The 19902-nt window shown below is 52.0% G+C and overlaps 1 protein-coding gene across 1 annotated transcript; it reads left to right on the top strand.

Annotated features, from left to right (window-relative positions):
- The first annotated feature begins 1517 nt into the window (after nucleotides 1-1517).
- Nucleotides 1518-19893, top strand: HAUS5 (HAUS augmin like complex subunit 5). The gene is made up of 19 exons (XM_044422253.1): nucleotides 1518-1631; nucleotides 3238-3300; nucleotides 4940-4972; nucleotides 5882-5906; nucleotides 6731-6863; nucleotides 8364-8523; nucleotides 8786-8861; nucleotides 9134-9213; nucleotides 10701-10761; nucleotides 11495-11622; nucleotides 11958-12036; nucleotides 12655-12800; nucleotides 13437-13599; nucleotides 14529-14609; nucleotides 14979-15124; nucleotides 15371-15485; nucleotides 16431-16569; nucleotides 17624-17756; nucleotides 19476-19893. Exons 1-19 carry the CDS (start codon nucleotides 1543-1545, stop codon nucleotides 19609-19611), a joined length of 1986 nt encoding a protein of 661 aa, XP_044278188.1. The 5' UTR covers nucleotides 1518-1542; the 3' UTR covers nucleotides 19612-19893.
- The last annotated feature ends 9 nt before the right edge of the window (nucleotides 19894-19902 follow it).

The following is a 19902-nucleotide window of genomic DNA, read 5'->3' on the forward strand; positions in this document are numbered from 1 at the left end:
CTCCCTAATCAAAGAAGGCAATCCTATGCATGTTTAGATAGTAAAAAAAAAAAGCCAGCAGCAGTACAAATTGTAGGACCTTTATTCTGCAGCCTGACAATTTAGAAAATCCATTTTAAGTTTCCATGATCAAATGGGGAATACTGGAAGATGCAGGAATTTTCTTTTGTCACCTGCTGAAGAAATTTCAGCTCACACCAGGACTGTGAGGAAAACTGAAGATCTTTTTATTAAAAACAAGATATAAAACAGATAAAACTGTGCACACGAGAAAGCAAGTTTCAACCAAAGTTTCCACCCAGCTCTGTCAGTGCACCCATAAGTTAAACATATAGAAGACAAATAGGGAGGTTACACCGCACAGTACATAGCAAGTTCTATGAAAAATTTCACCACTTAGACACAGTGTACATCCTAAAATTCAAGCTCACGCAACCTGCATGCGTTTCACTAGCAACTACATTTCATTCCTCATTCTGCCATGTACACATTCTTGCCTTGGGAAATTTTACTCAAAAAGGCTTTTGTTTGTTGTTGTTTAGTTGCAAAAGTCATGCCCAACTCTTCTTGACCCCACGGACAACATTTCTCCAAGTTCTCCTGTCCTCCATCATTCCCCAGAGTCCATCCCCCGGAGTCCACCCCCGCCTCCCCAGTGACCCCATCCAGCCACCTCAACCTCTGCCGTCCCCTTCTCCTTTTGCCCTCAATCGTTCCCAGCATCAGGCTCTTCTCCAGGGAGTCCCTCCTTCTCATTAGGTTGTGTAAAGTATTTGTGCTTCATCTTTAGTATCTGTCCTTCTAAAGAACCCTCAGGGTTGATTTCCTTTAGGATTGACTGATTCGATCTCTTGCAGTCCAAAGCACTCTCAGAAGGGTTCGCCCCACGATTCAAAAGCGCCAATCCTTCGGTGCTCAGCCTTCCTTATGGTCCAGGTTCACAGCCATGCATTGCAACTGGGAAAACCATAGCCTTGACATACGCACTTTTGTCGGCAGGGTGATGTCTCTGCTTTTTAGCATGCTGTCTAGATTTGCCATCGCTTTCCTCCCCAGGAGCAAGCGTCTTTTAATTTCTTGGCTGCAGGTTTGCCTCAAAAAGACCTAGTTTGTCTGTATATCTTTGATCGCCACACATGCCCAGGGCTGCCCTTTGAGCCAGTTACTGACCCTCAGCCTCCTCAAACTTTCGGGATAGTGATGAGAAAAAGGATAGGACGGTTATTGGATTCTTTGCAGGAAAACGACCATAGAAATAAAATAAAATGGAGAAGCCCGGTCCACAATGGTTTGGTGGCCAGGAACGATGGGAGCTGCAGGCCAGCAAATAAAGTAAATAAATGACTTGGGATCCTAGGCAGAATATGCGGACTCCGGGCGGGAAGGGCACGAGCCGAACCGCCACCGCTCGCCTCATCCCGTCCCTTAAACTACACCTCCCAGCAGGCCCCGCGCCTCGCAACAGCGACTCCCAGCATGCCGCGCGGAGGCGCGTGGGTGGGGCCTGGTGGGAAGGAGCCCGCGTTTGAGCCGCCGGGCGCGATGTCGCTGGCGCAGCAGCTGCGGCGCTGGGCGGCCGAGGAGATGAAGCTGCCGCCCGACAAGATCCCATCCGAGAGCGCCGCCCGGCGGTGGGTGCGGCTCCCCGGGCGCGGGCGGTTGGCGACCAGACTGCCGGCCGGGGCTGAAGGGCCCGGCGCTTGCGCCTGCCTGGCCGCCGAGCTCCGCGGGGTACTCGGCCAGTCGCGCCTCCGGGCGGCCAGCTGCGCAGGGCTGTTGCGAGGTCAAGCTGCGAGTGGGGGAAGAGGCAGTGTGGCGTGGTGGTTAGAGGCGGGGATCCACGGCGCAGGCCTTGCTCGGCTCGCTGGGAGACCCGGAGAGCCGTGGCCTCTCAACCCAGCCTACCTCACAGGGCTGTTGGTGTGGGATAGCACGGGAAGGAGGACTGCGCAGTCTTGGGTTCCTTGGAAGAGGGAAGAAAGGCAGGGTGTGAATGTAATAATAAGAATTACAGCCCTTGCAGTCTTGCAGATTAGCCTCTAGCCATGTGTGGTGTAGGAATAACAAGAGTACTTTGGCTGTCTGCAGAGTGCTTTCAGCACCGGTCCCGCAGCGTTGTTTGGCACAGTTCCCTTACCAAGTCACTACCCGAGGAATTGGATGCTCTTTTCCTTCCCTAGCTATCGACAATCACCATGCTTTGCATGCAGCTGGTCTCAAGTTCAGTTCCTGACTTTTCTGGTCCAGAGGATTCGGTAGCAGGGGATAGGAAAATTAGCAATGATGTACTGCCTTATTTGCTAAGCAACTTTCAAGGTGGTGTACTAAGCAGGAATAAAACACATTTCTGTAGCTGTGTCATAGCTACAGTTGGAGCTCTCCACAAGGGCTAATATGTAGTAATGAAGTGACTTCTTTTACTTCATGTAGCAGCAAGATGTATTGTTGGCTTACATTTTGGAAATCTAAGCAAATAGTTAGGATAAGAAATGTTGCATATATGCTATGGGGTTTGGCAGAGCTAAATGAAATTATCCACTATGTCTGGATTAAAGTGGGATGTGCAGATTCAGAAGGTGATTGTGATGCTGTAAGGAAGACAGAAATGCTAAACAAGGCAATATGAGAAAAAAAAACCCTGTCCATTATTATGGTTAATGGAACTCTAGAAAAATTGGCTTCATTTTATATAGAACTGCACCATATGTGAGTGTCTAGTTAATCTCCATTTTGACTGGGCAATTCTAAGAACATACAAGGGCAATTCTAAGAACATACAAGGGTCCATCTAGTCCATTGACTGACCAGCACCTTCAAGAAATCCACAAGCAGGCATGAGTGTAACAGCAGTCTCTGCCCAAGTTTGTACGTGGTCATACTGCCTTTGAAACTGGATGTAGCATGTACCTTTCAGGACCAATTGCCAATGAGTACCTTCTCCATGAAGGTAGACCGTCCCCACTGAAAATCAAACAAACAGGTGGCCCTCACAGCTTGTGGAAGTGAATCCTGTGGTTTAACTATGCATTATATGAAGGACTTCCTTTGATCTGTTCTGAATTTCCCTCAATCAGCATTATGGGACGATCCCTTTGGGTTCCAGGATCAGGAGAGAGGGAGCAAAATGTCACTAGTGTTGACCCATTAGTCCATTTTTTTCAGTCTCCAAATGCCTCAAGCTCTGAGCAGCACCTCATTCTTCTAAGCCTGATGGATTTTTGCTTTCCTCCCCTCCAGGATGTGCTCAGGTCAGTGTGCTGAGATCTGGAAATATGTCATCCGACATGTTCACCATCAGAGGTGAGAAGAAGGGTGCTGGTTGAGGAAAATGCTGAGAGGCTGCTAGATTTGGCTTGTATTTGCAGGATACTGGCTGAGGTTTAGCCCGGTGACTTGACAGGGTGAGGATTTTAACTCACCTACCGATTTGCTGAGATGTCTCATTCCAGATTCTTTGCGGGATTAAGAAGTGGGCCTTTTACATGTGCTCTCCCGACTTCCAAGTATGTTCCATCGCACAATCACAAGGTGGTACTGTGGTATGGTGCACTTGTGGAAGTGCGTGTCTTTGGTTTAGAAACAAGCAGAGCGAGTCAGAAGGAGCCTCCCGGGCCATCTAGTCTGACCCCCGGCTCCAGCCGGTTCTGCTCAAGACATGCCTACCATGTGCATGTCCAGCCTATCCTTAAACACCCTCACAGATGAGGCTTCAGCCACCTCCCGTGGCAGCCCATTCCACACCCTCGGGGTCCTTTACTGTGATGACTGTATAAAAGCTCACTTTCCTCACTCTAAAAAGGAGCAGAAAAAAAACACAGATGCTTGAAAGGTGCAGGGAAATGGCGCCACTGTGCAGAGCACCAGGAGGCACAACGGAGGTCTTGGATAGAGAAGCCTGTTCCGCTTTCACCAGTTCTTGTGCCTGATGACTTTTGCTAAGCCCTGTCTTTAAGAGGAGGTGAGACAGAGAAGTAAAGTAGCAGTTCGTAGCCCGGCAAGGAGAGAAAGTATGGAGAAGGCTTAGGAACTTTTCAGGTTCGGTTGTCTAGCACAGATTCCTGTCTGTCTCTAGAGCACCCGGCCTGATGCTTTCAGGAAGTCCATCAGCAGGATTTGAACAGCCTTCTGCTCTTGCTAAATGCTGCCTCTGAACCTAGAGGTTCTATTTAGTGTACAGCGACGGTCAGCCTGCAGACCTCAATGTAATTTTATGCAGTCCTTGGCTTAATTTCAAAGGCCTCCTGCATGCATTCAGTTCAGACTTCTGGCAAGGGCCATCTGTCCTTTCTCTGACAGACTATTGGGAAGAAAGGAAGGAGGAGGTAATTTAAGAAGCTCAACCAGCTCTCACCCTGCCCACTGTGGGCTACAGCCCCACCCACTGCAGGCATTACCACCAAGAGACTGAGGCCCTTGGCAGAAAAAAGGTTGCCCATCCCTGACTTGGTTGTTATGGTTAATAGCCATTGGTGATCTTTTGTCCCCCATGCCTACTCTTTCCCTTTTTAGAAGCATTCCCCATTTAAGTTCATCACCCACAGTGAGAAGTCTTGTTTTGTTCTGACAGTTCGTGTGGTTGTCAATTTCACTGGTTCAGCTCCGTCCTGGTGCTGTCAGTGTCAGAGAAAAAGGTTCTCTGTTCCTTCACCCTGCCCACATAAAAATGTTTATGAGGTCCCTGCCAAACACAGGTTTTCTTTTAAAATGAAACTGTAGCCTTGCCTCCAAGAAGATACTTTCTTCCCCTGACAACATAGCCTTGCTTTGAAGAAAGATGCTTCAGTAACTTGGCTGCGTGGTGGCTCTGCAGCTCTCAGGATCAAAGTTCATTGCAAGCTTAAACACTTGATTTGTAACATTGCTTCTACTGCTAGTCTTTGTTTTTTGGAGCTTATGTCAACACAGTGTTGATTTCATATTTTTCCTGCTTCTGTTGTAGGAATGTAAAGAAAATTCGTGGAAATCTACTATGGTATCCTTGTCAGAGGGAGATATTTTCCTCAGAGTTCCAGATCTCTTGCTCTAAAGTCACCCTCCTTCCCCACCCCATGGAACAATAGTGAAGCTTCTTCCATCCTTGTTTATTTTCATAAGAAACTGACTGCCCAAACTTATTCATAAAATAAACTCAAAGCATCTCATAGAAATTCATAAAATATATCAAACAGAATTATTTTAAAGTTCAGATTGTTTTATCCCAAAATCAGTTTTATACAAGTCAGTATCATAATAGGGAAGCAGAACAGAAGTCATGGTAAAAGTTTGGCAATTTTATTTTAAGATTTTTAGCTTAATCACCAGAAGAAATTGACCAAATCTCACTCTGGAGGAGTGTCACAGCCTGTGTATTACTGCAGGAAAGGCCACGTCTTGTGACCTGACTATGCGTGTTTCTGTAGGTGATGGGATGCAGAAGCTGATGTTCAGTGTAGTGGGAGGAAGTTAGTCTTCATATAGCCTAATCCCGAAAGGTTACATCTGCATCCAAGAAAAAGCTGCACCGCTTGAATACTGGCAGCTGTTTATTTTTGCAGTTTGTCCTTCCTCCAGGGAGCTTGTTGTTTCTGTACAGGATAATCCCCCGCTGTATGCACACACCCACTTTGATCCCTTACAGCTCTGTAAAGTAGGCAAGGCTGACTGGTCCGAAGCCTTGTCCCTTGCCCAGGCAACCTCACTTGGTGCCTATCGATATAATCCAAGGGTTTCTCCACAGACTTTTTAAAGTCCTCCGTGGCAAACTGTGGGTTTGGGCTCCCATCAGCCCCAACTAACATGATGGGAACTATAATCCAGTGGACCAATTCAGGGCAGGCTGTCGTACTTATCAAATTATGAAAAAGTTAAAACTGCTTCCTTAATGCAAGCTTTTCCTGTGTAGGTATCGACAAATGGAGGAGGCTGAGGTGAGACAGAAGGAATTCAAAGTGCCTTCATGGAACTGGGATAGTGATGAAGGGAACGTGTGCCCTGCCCAGGGCTCTTTGCCTCCGACTCCTCTCGTCCCCGACCATGTTGGGTGGGCTCGATGGGCGTCCAAGGACATCTAGAGGGTCACAGGGTCCCCCCCACTCAGCCGGGTGGGGGTGCAGAACCTTCTCAGGCTGAGGGCCACCTTCCATTATAGAGAAGCTCTCAGGGCCTACATTCCTGTGGTGGGCAGGGCCCAAGGCACCAAAAATGCATCCTGTTTTGTTTGAGAGCTCTGACTGCCAGTGACTGAGCTGCAGGAGAGGCATTTCGACCTTTTGGAACGGGAAAACAGTGCACAAAGGCTGAGAAACCACCAAGTGGTTGAGGGAAAGGGGATGGGCTGTCTAGCACATTCCAGGCAGGCGGCACCCACCACTTGCCCATAGGGGAGGGGAGGTTTGTTTTTGCTTCCTGTTGGGAAGAGGAAGGATCCTCTGGAGATCTTCAAAGGGTCAGAGTTCTACACTGCTGGGTTAGCACAAGGACTTCCAATCTGGCATGGTCCTGCCTTCTGGAGGCTTTAGAGAGCACACACAGAATATTGAGTGAGGTGGCCCATTGCTCTGACTCTTTAAGTGTCTGCAAGGTAGAAAAATTCTCCCTTCGGGATGTTGGGCTGAGAGAGGATATTTCCTTGGCCTTGGAGCACTTAAACGGGCAGGGCTTCAGGGGCAGGAGGGGTTACCTTACATCCAAGCCCTGTGATCCAGCTCTGCCACATTCGGTGCTGTGTCTCCCTGTTCCCACACTTCTGCAGGGCAAGCTCACTGGGTCAGAGTCACAGAAGGAGCGCCGCAAGCAGCTTGTTAGTGACATCGCCCGCCTGCAGGGAGAACTGAAGCAGATTGACCTGCAGATTGAGTCGGCGGAGCGGGAGCTTGTGGCTGACGGTGAGTGGGAAGAGAAGTTAGGACGCCCAGCACCTGCAGCTCGTACAATCGGCTCCTCAGCAGGTCTTCGGTCAACCTGCAAGATGTTTTGTTTGTGTTTTGGAAGCATGAGTCTGTTTTCATGCTTTAAAATTGCAAAGCAACTGGGCTGACTTGGCAGGAAGGTCCTGTGTAAGCACATGAATAGTAAATGCATTTAAAGGAATAAGAGGCCCACCTGCTCCAGTCTGGAGGGGGAGGAGCCCTGTGGGGCAGTGCAAAGCATCCCTGAGGCTGATTTTCGATTCCAGAAAGAGGAATTCCTTACTGCTGCCTCCTTGTGTAATAAGGGGAGGCAAAGCCTTGCAGAATCAGCAAGAGGGCAACAAGTGTGGAGCCTCCAGAAGCAGCTAGAGAATGAATTCCGAATCGTGATGATTTGTCATTGTGATTGATATCTGTCCCGTCAAAGCCACAGCCAGCCTGGCTTTCTTGGCTCTCCAGCAGCTGGGAGCCACCGTTTTCCATTCCTGTAAGTCCCCACTGTAATGGCACCACAGGGCATCGTGCGGCATTAACATGGCGGCACCTGCCTGATCGTAGAGCTGCTGCCCCCAGTGCTCCCAGAGATGACTTTGCTCCTCCCTGTCCCTGTATCATCCTTGCATTGCACTTATAACTCACTTTTTTTTCCTTTCATGGGGAGGCCAGTTCAGCTTAATTAGTTCCCTGTTCTATTTTTATCCTCACAATAACAGCGCCACGGGCTAGGGTAGGCTGAGAGTGAGCTCCTAGCCCGAAGTCACTCGGTGAGCCTCGTGGCTGAGTGAGGGCCGAAGCCTGGATTCCCCGGTCCCCAGCCCAGCACGCACCACCACGCTCCACTTGCTTGCAGCTCTTCAAGGCTCTGGAGCCAGTGTCCGGTGTGGAGAATCCAGAGAGGCGGCGTGATGCAGAGGCGAGAGTGCTGGACTGGGGGCCTGGCAGGTTCAGGCTCTAGGCCTCCGCACCTGGCCCACTGGGAGTCACGGGCTCTCAGCCTAACCCACCTGACAGGGCCATTATGCCGAAATGGAGAGGAGGAGAACCTTGTAAGCTGCCTTGCGTTCCTTGCGAGGAGGAAAGGTGGGGTAGAAACCTAGTAAGAATAGCCCTAGTCTGGGGTGACGTGCAGATGGTGGTCCGCCAGGTGTGTGGTTTGTATGCGAATCGTTCCTTGTCGTTGGCTCTGCTGGAAAAAGACGATGGGCTTCCACAACCAGGCCAGGGCCCCAGCCGAGGGAATGTCCGCGCATCTGTGCAGGCTCCGGGGCCTCCTCTCCTGAGCCTTCGAAGCCCCGCACAGCCTTTCTGGCTTCAGGGATTTCGCCCAGCACCAGCCATGTTTGGTTCATCAGCCTCTTTTGTCAGCACTCATAAGAACGAGACCCTTGGCTTTTCAAAAAGAGACTAGCATCTAGAAATGGCTCGGCTGCTTGTTCAGGGCACCTGGCCTGATCTAGGATGTCCACTTTTCACCAGAGGTAATTCTGGAGACGACCCAGGAGGAGATCTGGGATGCCAAGCGTCGCACCTTGCTGCTCAAGGCTTACGCAGCCCAGGTTGCAGCAGAGCGCCAGCAGTTGCATGCGAGAGCCGCACACTTCCAGGGCCGTCTGGAGCAGCTGGAGGAGCTGGAAAGGTACAGGTCCCTTTAGCCCCCCTGCTGACCAAACGTGGCAGATCTGCTGGGTGAGGCAGAGGATTTGCATGGGGTGGGGGGGGTGCAGGGCTCAGGTGGAGGAAAAAGAGGTTCGTCCTTCTGTAGATAACCCTTTATCCCAGAAGCCCTCGGTCCTCCTCATGGCAATGCACTGAATTTGAACCTTGTTCAGGAGACAGAGGACCGGCTGATCTCTGAACATGCTTCTCCCACTGAATTCAAACATATCTTCTTTCGGCAGGAAGGCCAAGACTTCAGTGGTGTTTGGTGGGAAGGCCCCGGAGCCCGGATTTCCCAGTCTGGAGCCCAAAGTTCTGGTGAGAGCTCTTTGGGTGCTAGCAAGAAAGGATTGCATGGAAACTGGCAGTTGTTCATTCAAGCCCTAAGCTGTGTACTTAAGTCAAAGGTGGGCAACTCGTGTCCTTTAAGATGTTTTGGTCTGCGATTTTCATCGTCTCTCCATCGGCTATGACCTGCTGGTAATAAGACAGGATATACATATATATAGTAATAAATAAAAAATAAAATAGTGGTAGGAATGTTTAACAAACCCTTTCTTTAGCCAAGATTTTCCTTTGTTTCTCTCCAGCGAGATGTCCAGGAAGCCTGCCAGCTCCGCTTCCATTTCTTGAAGACCCTCTTTGAGCGCAGTGTGTCTGGGAGTTTTCCGTAAGGGCCCCTCTTTCTGTCCTTCCTTCCTTCCTTCCTTCCTTCCTTCCCTCCTTCCTTCCCTCCTTCCTTCCCTCCTTCCTTCCTTCCTTCCTTCCTTCCTTCCTTCCTTCCTTCCTTCTCATATTCTTGAACTAGTGATGCATTTCAAAGTACCAGTTTGTCCTTTAACCCTTGACTGCCTTGCCATAGAACATAGAAACAGAGCGAGTCAGAAGGGGCCTCCTGGGCCATCTAGTCTGACCCCTGGCTCCAGCTGGCTCCGCTCATGACATGCCCACCATGTGCACGTCCAGCCTATCTTTGAACACCCGCACCAATGGGGCCTCAACGACCCTCCATGGAAGCCCATTCCACACCCTCGGGGTCCTAACTGTCAGGAAGTGCTTCCTGTTCCTTGTGAGCTGACAAATTCCCCAAAATGCTGTCGTCTTCCCCAATTTGCTATGGACTTTATGTTGGCTATCTGGAACTTTTGGGCAACAAACCATTCCGCAGAGCTGGCTAACTTTGAGCTCGATCATTGGATAGGCAATTCAGAGACTGGCATGCAATTTTCTTGATTGCTTTTAAAAAATGATTTCCAGCCTTTCAGTAACAACAGAACTGTATCCAAATTGGCTAGCAATAAAATCCAGCTTAACAAGAACTTAATTAAGATGCTGCATACAACCATTGAAAATTCAGCAATAGAAATAGGAATCACAGGTGTGCTTCTATGCCACTAGTCTGCTTGAATAAAAATGCCTGCCTGCGAGCAAAAAAGCTCTCATGCTTTTCTCCTCTGGGAGAGAATTCTGCTTCCTGGGAGTGGCCTTCAGTGTCTCCATGTCAGAAGGCAACACTCCTGAACAAAGAGCCTCTGCTGAAGATCTTGAAACCTGTGGGAGAAGGTGGGTTTTTGGGAAGCTGCAGAGGGCTTTATAGTCCTAAGTAGGACTTTTAATTTTGGCTGGAAGCAGGCTGGTAGCTGCTCCCTGTAACTGGTCATGGCCAAGAGGCTGGGAGCAGCCTGCTAAAGTTTCCCCTGCATCAAACATGGCAGCAGGAGCCCCAGCGATAACTGCATCAGATATATGGATGAAAGTTCCCTGTTCGGCCCACAGTGAAGCACCTGCATTGCCCCCGCCATTGGTTCCGGGCTCGTCTCCCACTCATTGGGGCTTGCTTATTTAAATCAGCCTGTCCTCAGTTCAGCAGCCCACAGAAAAAATGGACTACAGATTCTATCCTCCTCAGCATTGTTTGGCTGGTCAGCAATTGAAGGTTTCTTTAAAAATAAAGCAACTGCCACACCCAAGATTTAAGGCAGCGGAGCCCCCCCTCCCACCTGTGTTTCTGTCTGTTCCTGTGCCCCACTCCCAGAGTTCCCTCGCCGTGTTTGGGCCTTTCCTTTGGGATCAAGCATTGTGCTCAGCTGACCCCGCTTTTTTCAGCGGGGGGGGGCTGTTGCCGCCTTTCTGATGCCCCTTCCCTGTGTCTCATAGCAGTGGGATGAGCGAGGACCAGCTGGACACGTCCCACCAGCAGTGGCTGGGCTTCGTGGAGGTAAGGCGGGCGGCTTGCTGTAGCGTCTGCAGGGCTGGGGCTGCTGCAGCAGAGGCGCTTGACCCCTTCTCCTCGGGGAACCAAGGAGCCTCGCCTGGCTTAGGTGGCCCCGAACTGCCTGCCGCGTCTTCTCCAGGGGAGGGCCTTCGCACCACCGGCTGCCTGATCCTCCTCCAACCGGGGAAGCTGGGAATTGAGTCTGGGAACTTCCGATTGTAAAGCACGTGGTGGGACTACTCTGCGGTGGCCCTGTCCTTGGCGGGACACGCCTCTGTGCGCAGTGGGGTTCCCAGCAGGACATGCCTGGCTTCACACCAGGTGCAGCTTTAGTTACTCACTTTAGGCACAGTCGTGTGCATGCTTAGACGGAGAAAGGGCCTGCCGCCATTCAGCTGGGAAATACCGGGAGTTGCAGGAGGGCACGCTTGCATTTCTGGAAGCATCCCCTTCCTGCTCTGTGCTCCCCTCCCCTCCCCTCCCCTCTCCTCCCCCAGTCTGTTCAGAATGCTGCAGTCATCTCTCTCCCTCACTTCAAAGCTCTCATCACGCTTCCTGGGCTTGCACAGCACGACAACCCGCTGCGGCTTGTCGTCCATGATGGGTTGTCATGCCATGTGACCCAGCCGCTGCCACGGACGCACAGCAGGCCTGGGGTGCGGTTGGGCACTGGGCTGCCTGTGAGCTGTGTCGACTTCGGTGACCATCCCCTGCTGCCACCTGTGTCTCCCTACAGAAGGTCGTTGGCTCCCACCCGCCGGCCCATATCCTTTCGGCCCTGGAGGACCTGGCTCTCCAGAGCACTCAGCACCTGCAGGAGCTGACCGAAAGCCTTGACATCCCCCGCGATGTGGAAGCCCTGAAGTAGGTTCCGTCCCAGAGTGCGGGGGGGGGGGTCACTGGGCCTCCCCGTGTCAAAGATGGGGCTACCCCTGGGGCGGCAGGAGCAGCCAGCCTCCTCGGGCTGTTGCTGATGGAGTCCCAGGACCTTAGCAGGAGGCGCCGTCCGAGCCGGCTTTTCAGGAAGGCACTGCTGCTGCCTGACCCCAGGCAAACCCATCAGTGCTTGCTTGGGGGTGGGAAGAGGCTGGTGCAGCAGGGGGCCCATCGGGGGGGGGGCACTCAGCTGACGCCAGCCCTCTGGGGTGCCTAAAGCATGTCAGGACCAGCAGCTCTGCCCATTCTGCCTGCTCACACAGGTTCTGCTACGACAAAGCCCACCTCGAGGACGTCTCAGACCTGGCGGGTGACTTGCCCTCTGTTGGGGGCCTCATCCAGGTAAGGAGGTTCAGTGTTGCCTCATTGCGGAACGTTCACCCACACCGATGCATCTGCCCCTGATGAGGTCCGTCAAGTGATAACCTGGCATGAGTGGGTGAGCTGCTGCCTCTGGGAATGTCCCCATCAGCCACTTCAGAGGCTGAAAACTCTTGTCAGCTGCCAAGTTACCTGGCTGCTCACAGGCGCAGGCTGGTGGATTCTGAGAGAGCTGCCTGTGTCAGATCCGGCTTGTGGGCCAACTGTGGCCATCAGGTTTCCCCAGCTGTTCTGTCCCTTCCCCTGACTCTCTCCCTCCACCAACCACTTGCATTCTGTAGTTTCCCCTTCTAAGGTTTAGGGACTGGCAGTAGGAGCTTCTAGCTACAAAACTACTTTCAGGGACCCACCTTTTGCCCTTGGCTCTGCTCTGCCTCTCCAAAGTGGAATGCCACCCCTGCTTGAAAGGAGGGGTTCAGCGAGCCTTCTATAAAACCAGTCTGGGGAACCGTGCAGTCACTCTGTCCCGCTTTATCTGGAGGGCGGTGTCCGCAGCTCTGTTGGTGCTGGAACCTTGCCATGGGTTTTGCAGGGAAAAGCCCGTGAAAAGCTCCTCCATCTCTTTTCTTCTGGCGGCAGGAGGGCTGGAGCAAGTGTGAGATGCTCTGTGTGCAGCAGATCTCACTGCATGCCCAGGAGAGGTCTCTTTCGGCCCAGCTGGATGCCCTTGTCCAGAAGATGCACCGTCTGCTGTCCGATGGCTCTGAGCGCTCCATCCTGGCCAGGTAGGGGCGGGGGTGGGGGGGGGGTCCTGCAGCCGTGCTTTCCTGCAGAGGGAGATGGACAGTGAGGGGGATGTAGTGGTCATGTTAGATCAGCTGGGGATGATGGAAGCTGGAACGCAGCACACCAGGTGGGTGCCAGGTTGCTGAAAAGGTCACTTCACACCCTTTTGTGAGGATGGCCAGGTGCTAGTTCAAAATAGGCGTGCAGTGCAGAGGTCTAACTATGGTCCCCAAGCAAGGGAACCCCACCTAACCTGGCTGCCCACAGGAAGAAAATCTCCAGTTAGGCCGTGGGATTCCACAGCAGATGCGCATCTGGCATCCCCAGTGTTTTAGGAAGACAGCCCATGATCCTTGGTTTAGGGAGTGCCTTCTGAGACTTTTCTACTGCTGTAGAATGTGACATTCTGTACGAAGGATGCACAGATCACCTCCTATGTACACTTAGACAGAAGAAGGCCTACAATTCCCCGCATGTTCCAGGCAGCATGCATAGGATGGTATGCTATGAATGATTTTCTCCGCCTGACTGCTGAACTCAGGAGAGTGCAGGCAAGACCAATAAATCAGCAGCAGGCTGTCTTTCTCCTGCACCCACATGCTCTATCCCTGCTGTGCTTCTCTCTCCGCATCCAGAGCTGTCTTTGACCTGGAACTCCGGGTGGTGCGATTACGGGGATACCGGGATGGGTTACTGCAGGGCTGCCACCAGCTGAAAGAGGTGGTGACGACCAGGCATGCCGAACTGCAGGGCTTGCAGGCTAAACGGCAGCGTATCCTAGACTTCCGCCACCTGGTGGTGAGTGCTGAGAACGGACAGTCAATCTTTGGGAGCAAGCAAATGGTGCAAGGTTTTGATGGGGGCCTCGGGAGGGGTTGGGTGGGATCCGGCTGCAGGCCCCTGTTGCAGGAGGTGGCAGGGCTGTATGAATCTGAATCCTTGTTTAGCTTCAGTGCAGAGGTGAGTCATATGTGGCTCACCCAGCCCTACAGTGTTTTTATTAAAAAATATATTTTTGGGAAAAAACAGTGCTGGTAACACTGTGGGTCTCCAGAAGGGCCAAATCTAGCTTGTTTGCATGCTACTTGCAGTACTTTTAGGGTTGTTGAACTGCTAGGGGTCTGTAGGTGAAAATGCCCTGGGACCCCCCTCCCACCATACTTGCCCGCCCCTGCTTTAGTGTTTGCTGGGTTTCAGTTCACATTACTCAGCTGATGGTGCTGTGATACACAAAATAATATATTTTGTGTCATGAGACCATATACTACTGGATGTTTGCTTCTTAAGTGGAAGCATCTCTATTCCTAGCTTTCTGCATGGACTTCCTAATGGCTTCTAAAAATATTGTGATGTAGCACATGCAGCACTAAACCAAGCGAAATAAGTGGCAATGTAGAATGCAGCTTGCAGCTTCTGAGGGGCAAAATTCTGGGCAGGTGGTTTGGACGGTGCTTGCTGCCCTCAGTTACTTGGCAGCCTTGTCCTCACTCGCTCTAGAACTGGGCCAGGGAATTGAAAAGAAGAAAGCTCAACATTAGGAGACACTTCCCAATGTTAAGGGCTAAGGTGGTGGGTCTCTCCCCTGCCGGAGGCTCTCATGCGGCGGCCAGGCAGCTGTCCGGGGTGCTGCATTTGCGAGAACCCTGGGCTGAGCAGGGGGTGGGACGAGTTGACCTGCCAAGGTGCCTGCCAACTCTAGGCTCTTTGATTTTGCTTCCCTCTGGCAGAAGGAGAAACAGGAAAACATCCGAGTGCTCATCAAGGGCACTTCATTTATTAAGTCCCAACTTCGCAAGGACCAGGCTGAGGTGAGAGATCCCTGTCATCCCGCTTATTTATTGCATGGAGGTGGGAGGGCCGGGCGAGAATCCGGCCCTTGGAAATAAGGAGAGGTGTGGTAGAGCCACCTTCATTGTGGGCCTGCACTGTTTTGGCAGGAGCTGGTGCCTCTGGGAAGCACTTGACTCCTGTGTGCCAGGGCATTTCCTGAGCAGGCCTGGTCTGTACCACAGAAAGCATGTGGACTAGAAACCTTTAAAAACATTTCTTTAATAATGAACCGAGGATGCTGGAATGCCATTCCTGCATCCAGAAACCGTCTGTTCTTATTTGGTGTACTTGTGAAACTGTTGGCCTATAGTGTGTCTCTGTCTCTCTGTCCGTTTGGTCTCTCTCAGATCCAGGACTTCATCAAGAAGAAATTGCTGCCACAGGCACAACAGCTGGAGTTGGAGACACAGCAGCTGCGTGACCATGTGGACCGCACAGTCCAGCAGTTCGGGGCTGTCGCCCTGCCTTGTCTGCTGCGCCGAGAGCTCTCTGGGTGAGTCCCTTGTGAGTTCTTCCTGGCAGGTGAGAGATGCTTTAGGCTTGTGGGATGGGGAAGGACACAATTCTGAAGATGACAGTGGATTCAGGTCTCTGGAAATAGCTTCTTTTTCAAAAGCCAGTTATGATTGAAAGCATCTTGGTTAATGTCTCTGAAATCTCTGGAGCTGGAGAAGCCATTCTTTAACTTAAGCCTGAGGCTGGAGAGCTGAGGACCCTTATTTCTGTTGCCGTCCTTCAGGCCTCGGTGTGTCCCTGCCCACGAGCTCTCTATCCACCGCCTGAGCCGCACAGCTCCAGCTGAGTACCGGGCCTTCCTGAATGTGTGCAATGGCGCTGCCTTCCCCCTTTACAAGGTTGGTGGCTCCCCGCTGTAGCCTGGGATGCATCCAGGATAACTAGAAGGAGTGGGGCGGGGGGGGCAGAAGGAAGTTCTGGATCTACTGCTAGATCCCTGGGTGTTTCAGTATAAAGAGCAGAGGAAGCTGCCTTCCGCTGAGTCGAACCATCGGTCTGTCTAGCCCAGTATTGCTGATACCGACGAATAGCAGCCTTGCTAGGTTTGGGGCGGGATTCTTTCCTAGTCCTGCTGGAGATGCCCAGGGGTTGAAACTGGGACGTTCTGTGTGCTGAGCACGTGCTGTGCTGCTGAGCGACAGCCTCTGCCGATCCATTGGCAACTATTTGCATAAATTGGCAAAGACTTCTGATTCTTGGTTCTCCAACAATAAGTAACAATACAGTGACTCCCCTCCTGCAGTCTAAAGGAGACTTTCAGGCAACCAGGACCGTGGGTGCCATTCTGTTGGCTTGTTCAAAACCAGTTCCTGGGCCACCGCACTATCATTCTGAATTTTTCCTTATTATTTGCATCAAGCAAAACTTGGGATTCTTGCAAAGAAAACAATCCGAAAGTAGACTCTCCCAAGCCTCAAGTCTGGCCACTCCTGGACAAAGCAGTTTGGGTTGAATTGTTTTGAAGAGATGGTGTGTTTGCCCCACCTGCTCGTGCAGTGGACTGTAGCTCAGCGGAAGGGCCTGAGCCACAGGTCCAGCCCCTGATGCTCCCATCAGAAAGCCTCTGCTGGTTGCTGTAAACCAGCCCTCTCCAAGCTGGCACACTCCCTTCAGGCTTGGACAGCAAGGGCAGTGGGAGTAGCCCAGAACATTTGAGGGGCACCAGGTTGCAGGAAGGCTGGAGAGGGGGTGCTGGGGTGGCTAAGCTAATCTGATCACAGACAGATTCTGCAGCAATCAAGCAAGGAGGACCTAAGTTCTCTTCTCCCCATTCCTCTGTTCAGGCCCCCGAGGAGCTGCTCCCCCACATGGCAGAGCTGAAGAAGATGCTTCCTTTCCTCCGCGCTCGCCTGGCTTCAAAACAGAGGGCTCTGGGGAACCTACAACACCAGCTGGAGAAAGCTCCTGAGCCTGACGTGCCAGGTGAGCGGACTGTGGGATATTTTTCAATCCCTCGTTTGGTGTCCTCCTCCCATACCAGAAAATCATGAGGAGTCCATTTATATATTTTAGAGGGGTGACATTTTTTCGCTCTAAGTGCCTCAAAGGCTGTCACAAAGAGGAAGGTCAGGATCTCTTCTCATTGATGCCAGAGTGTAGGACATGAAATAATCAGTTCAAGCAGTGACAATCCAGATTCAGGCTGGACATCAGGAAAAGCTTCCTCACGGTCAGAGCAACGCAGCAGTGGGACCAGCTGCCTAGAGGGGTGGGGGGCTCTCCCACACAGGAGTCATCCAAGGAGAAACTGGGCAGCCACCTGAGTGGGATGGTGTCATGTGGTGTCCTGCAACAGCAGCGGGTTGGACTGGATGGCCTTCATGGCCCCTTCCAACTCTACTAGTCTACGATTCTTTGTGGCTCTTGCTTATAAATGGAAGCAAGCCATGTGTACATGCATCAAAATGATTTCAGAGATCTAGATCATATTTTTTCTGTTCTGTCAGTGGAGATGGGGGTGGCATGGATATCCCAAGGCCACCCACAAAATCTGAAACCTCCGCGGGAGAGAGAAGCCAGGGGGCATACCGCCCAAGCACAGCACTCTCACCATCACTGGGACCTTCCCATAGCACAGGGATGGGGAACATGCGCTTCTCCAGCTGTTGTTGGACTGCAGCTCCTGCCAGCAGTGATCAGTGGCTGCGCCGTCTGAGGTAGGTGGGAGTTGCCATCCAGCAGCAGATGGAGGGGCTCAAGATCCCTGCCCCCACCATCACGGTTGGTTGGATGGGTAGGCATAAGAGACAGTGCCTTCTCAGTGGTGGCCCCATCTTTACAGAAGGCCTTCTCACAGCATGTGCATTCAATTATTCGGTTGTTTATTAATGTGCCTTCAGGCTCTTTTTATTGCATTCTGGTGTCAGTTGCTAGAGTCGGTCTGGTAGCCGTTGGTATCCCATCTTTGCTGGTCCAGGTTGTGATGTATTTGTTGCTACTGTTCTAGTTAACTGTGTGCTTTTGTTCTTTGTGGCAGCCCTTGTGTGCAGGGTGCAGGCGCACGATCGGGAGCAGGCCCGCGAGCTGCTGCCCCGCATCCAGCAGGTGACGGAGCAGTGCCGGTGGCGCATGGAGCATTGGCAGGAGGTGCAAGCTGTCATAGATGCCTGGTGAGTGGAGGAGGAGCGGGACGTTCAGGAAGTGGTGCTGTGAGCGTCCTTCCCCAACTGGGTGCCCTCCAGATGTGGTGGGCTGCACCTACCACCCTTGCCAGCCAGCAGGTTGGAGTCTTGGGGTGAAAGGAGCAGGCGACCCGGGGCAGATTCCCCGGTCACACGTGAAACTTACTGGGTGGTTTTGCAGTGCTTGGCCTGATGCGGCATTGCAGGGTTGTTGTGAAGGTAAAACAGTGGCAGCAGTGGGGGCAAGAAGGACTGCGCATGCCTCCTGGAGCTCCTTTGGAGAAAGGCGAGGCATGAATGGAGGAAGCGGTGTGTCTAACAGGAGCGCATTCAGCTTCAGAGGCCGGTCTTATGGAAGCAGTTGCAGCTGTAGTGAATGGGCTGTACTGGGCAGTTTTCCAAAAGGCACACTTACCTTGTGCAGGGCAGTAAACCTGGCCTGAGCTCCGCCTAAATTTTTGGACTTTCTAGAATCTCTTTCAGTTCAACGACCAAATTCCACTTTCAAAAACGCTCCCAAGGGTTGCATCCCAGTGGTGGATGAGGCCAAAGTTGAAAGAGAAATGGTTAAAATACAACAAAGTCCGACCTGTTGTAGCTTAAAGCTCTTATTCCCAGTAACTAAGCCTCATTCCAACCTTTAAGAATGGGCAGAAGCCCCGGAACCATCTCACACGGGAAGGGTGTGGCTCCAGGGGACAGGGCATGACCACCTGAGGCATCCCACGCCTGCCCGATTTGGCCCTAAGCCTGACATTCAATACCCCTGTTTTATTCTTCTGTTTTATCCCTTTATTACTTTTATCTGCCACCCAGTAGCCACATCCTCTAGGCAATTCACCACAATCAATGGACTCCCTGCTGACCTCTTTCAAAGCACAGGGGTTCTGTGGCGAATGCCTCTGGGGACGGCAATTCTTGGTGGTAGAAAGTCTCAAAACGACTGACCTGGGACACTTGGTGCAGTAGCACCTTAATACAAGAGTATTTTTGTCCCAGTTGCTAAGGTGAATGTTTCCTCAGATTGGTTCTGTCTCCGAATCCAGCTCAAGTCTGTTGTTATTGGCACAAATACACATGCTGCACATATTCTTGTATTCATCCTGCGTCTTGATGCAGGCAAAGTTAGCTGGGCAGCCTTGCTTCCTTTCGAAGGGGATCACGGTAACACCATATGTTGCTGTGTGGGTGAAAATAATGCCACTGGCGATGGAGTTAATCTAAGCATATGTTGCAAAGTGTTTTCCCCCGCTTTTCCACAAGCTATGCTTGAATTTCTTGAGTTGGAAGGCTCTTCTACTGTAAAAATTCTTCCATGGGTAACCCTCTGCTGTCCGGGCTGTGCGAGAGACATCTTCCAGCTAATCTGGCACACTCTCTTCTACATGTGCGACTCCCCATTTCAGTGTGCAGGTGGTAGTGAAAGGTTTTGGCCCCACCCGTCTGCTAAGCTCTTAACTTGAACGCTGAAATCCAACACTCCTGCCCTGAACTCTGAGTGGAGCCTTGAAGATGTCCCAGAATCCTCTGTAAGGCTCCCTTTGGCAGGTAATCTAACATCCAGAGGAGGCTCCTGGGGGAGTCGGAACACCCGCAGAATAGCCCGAGGCAGCCGTGGCCTCCTCCCAACCAAAGGGCTTCAAGCAAAGGGTCTGCTGCCGAGAGGGCTTACCTGGCCTGCCACTCACCCCTGCTCTCCCTCTCCAGGTGGGAACAACCGGGACAGTTCGTGCTCCCTGGAGAGCGCCGCCTGGGCTTCACATTGCAGCAGTGGCTGGAGCGCTGGACCCTGGCCACCAGGGCCCTGCAGCAGCAGCAGCAGCAGCAGCACAGCTGGGCCTGAGGCTCGCGGGGTTCGCGCCCAGGTAGAGCTGGGAGGCCCTTGCTGAAGGAGTGTGGCTCGCAGCTCCTACGCCGGCCACAGACCTCGTTCTGCCAGGTTGCCCAGGGGGCAGAATGGCGACTGTACTGCAGGGAGGTGCTTTGGTCCCATGCGTGCCCCCACCCAGACCTGTTGCGGGGAGCAAGACGTAGTGTTGCAAGTAGAACTGACCAGCCTTCATTGGCAGGAGTGTGCCTTCATATTTTATTTACTAATTCTTTGAAATAAATCCGAATCAAGTTTGCCCTGTCT

The sequence above is a fragment of the Varanus komodoensis genome, unplaced genomic scaffold (genome assembly GCF_004798865.1).
Source record: "Varanus komodoensis strain SLA01 unplaced genomic scaffold, ASM479886v1 scaffold122, whole genome shotgun sequence".
Lineage (NCBI taxonomy): Eukaryota > Metazoa > Chordata > Lepidosauria > Squamata > Varanidae > Varanus > Varanus komodoensis.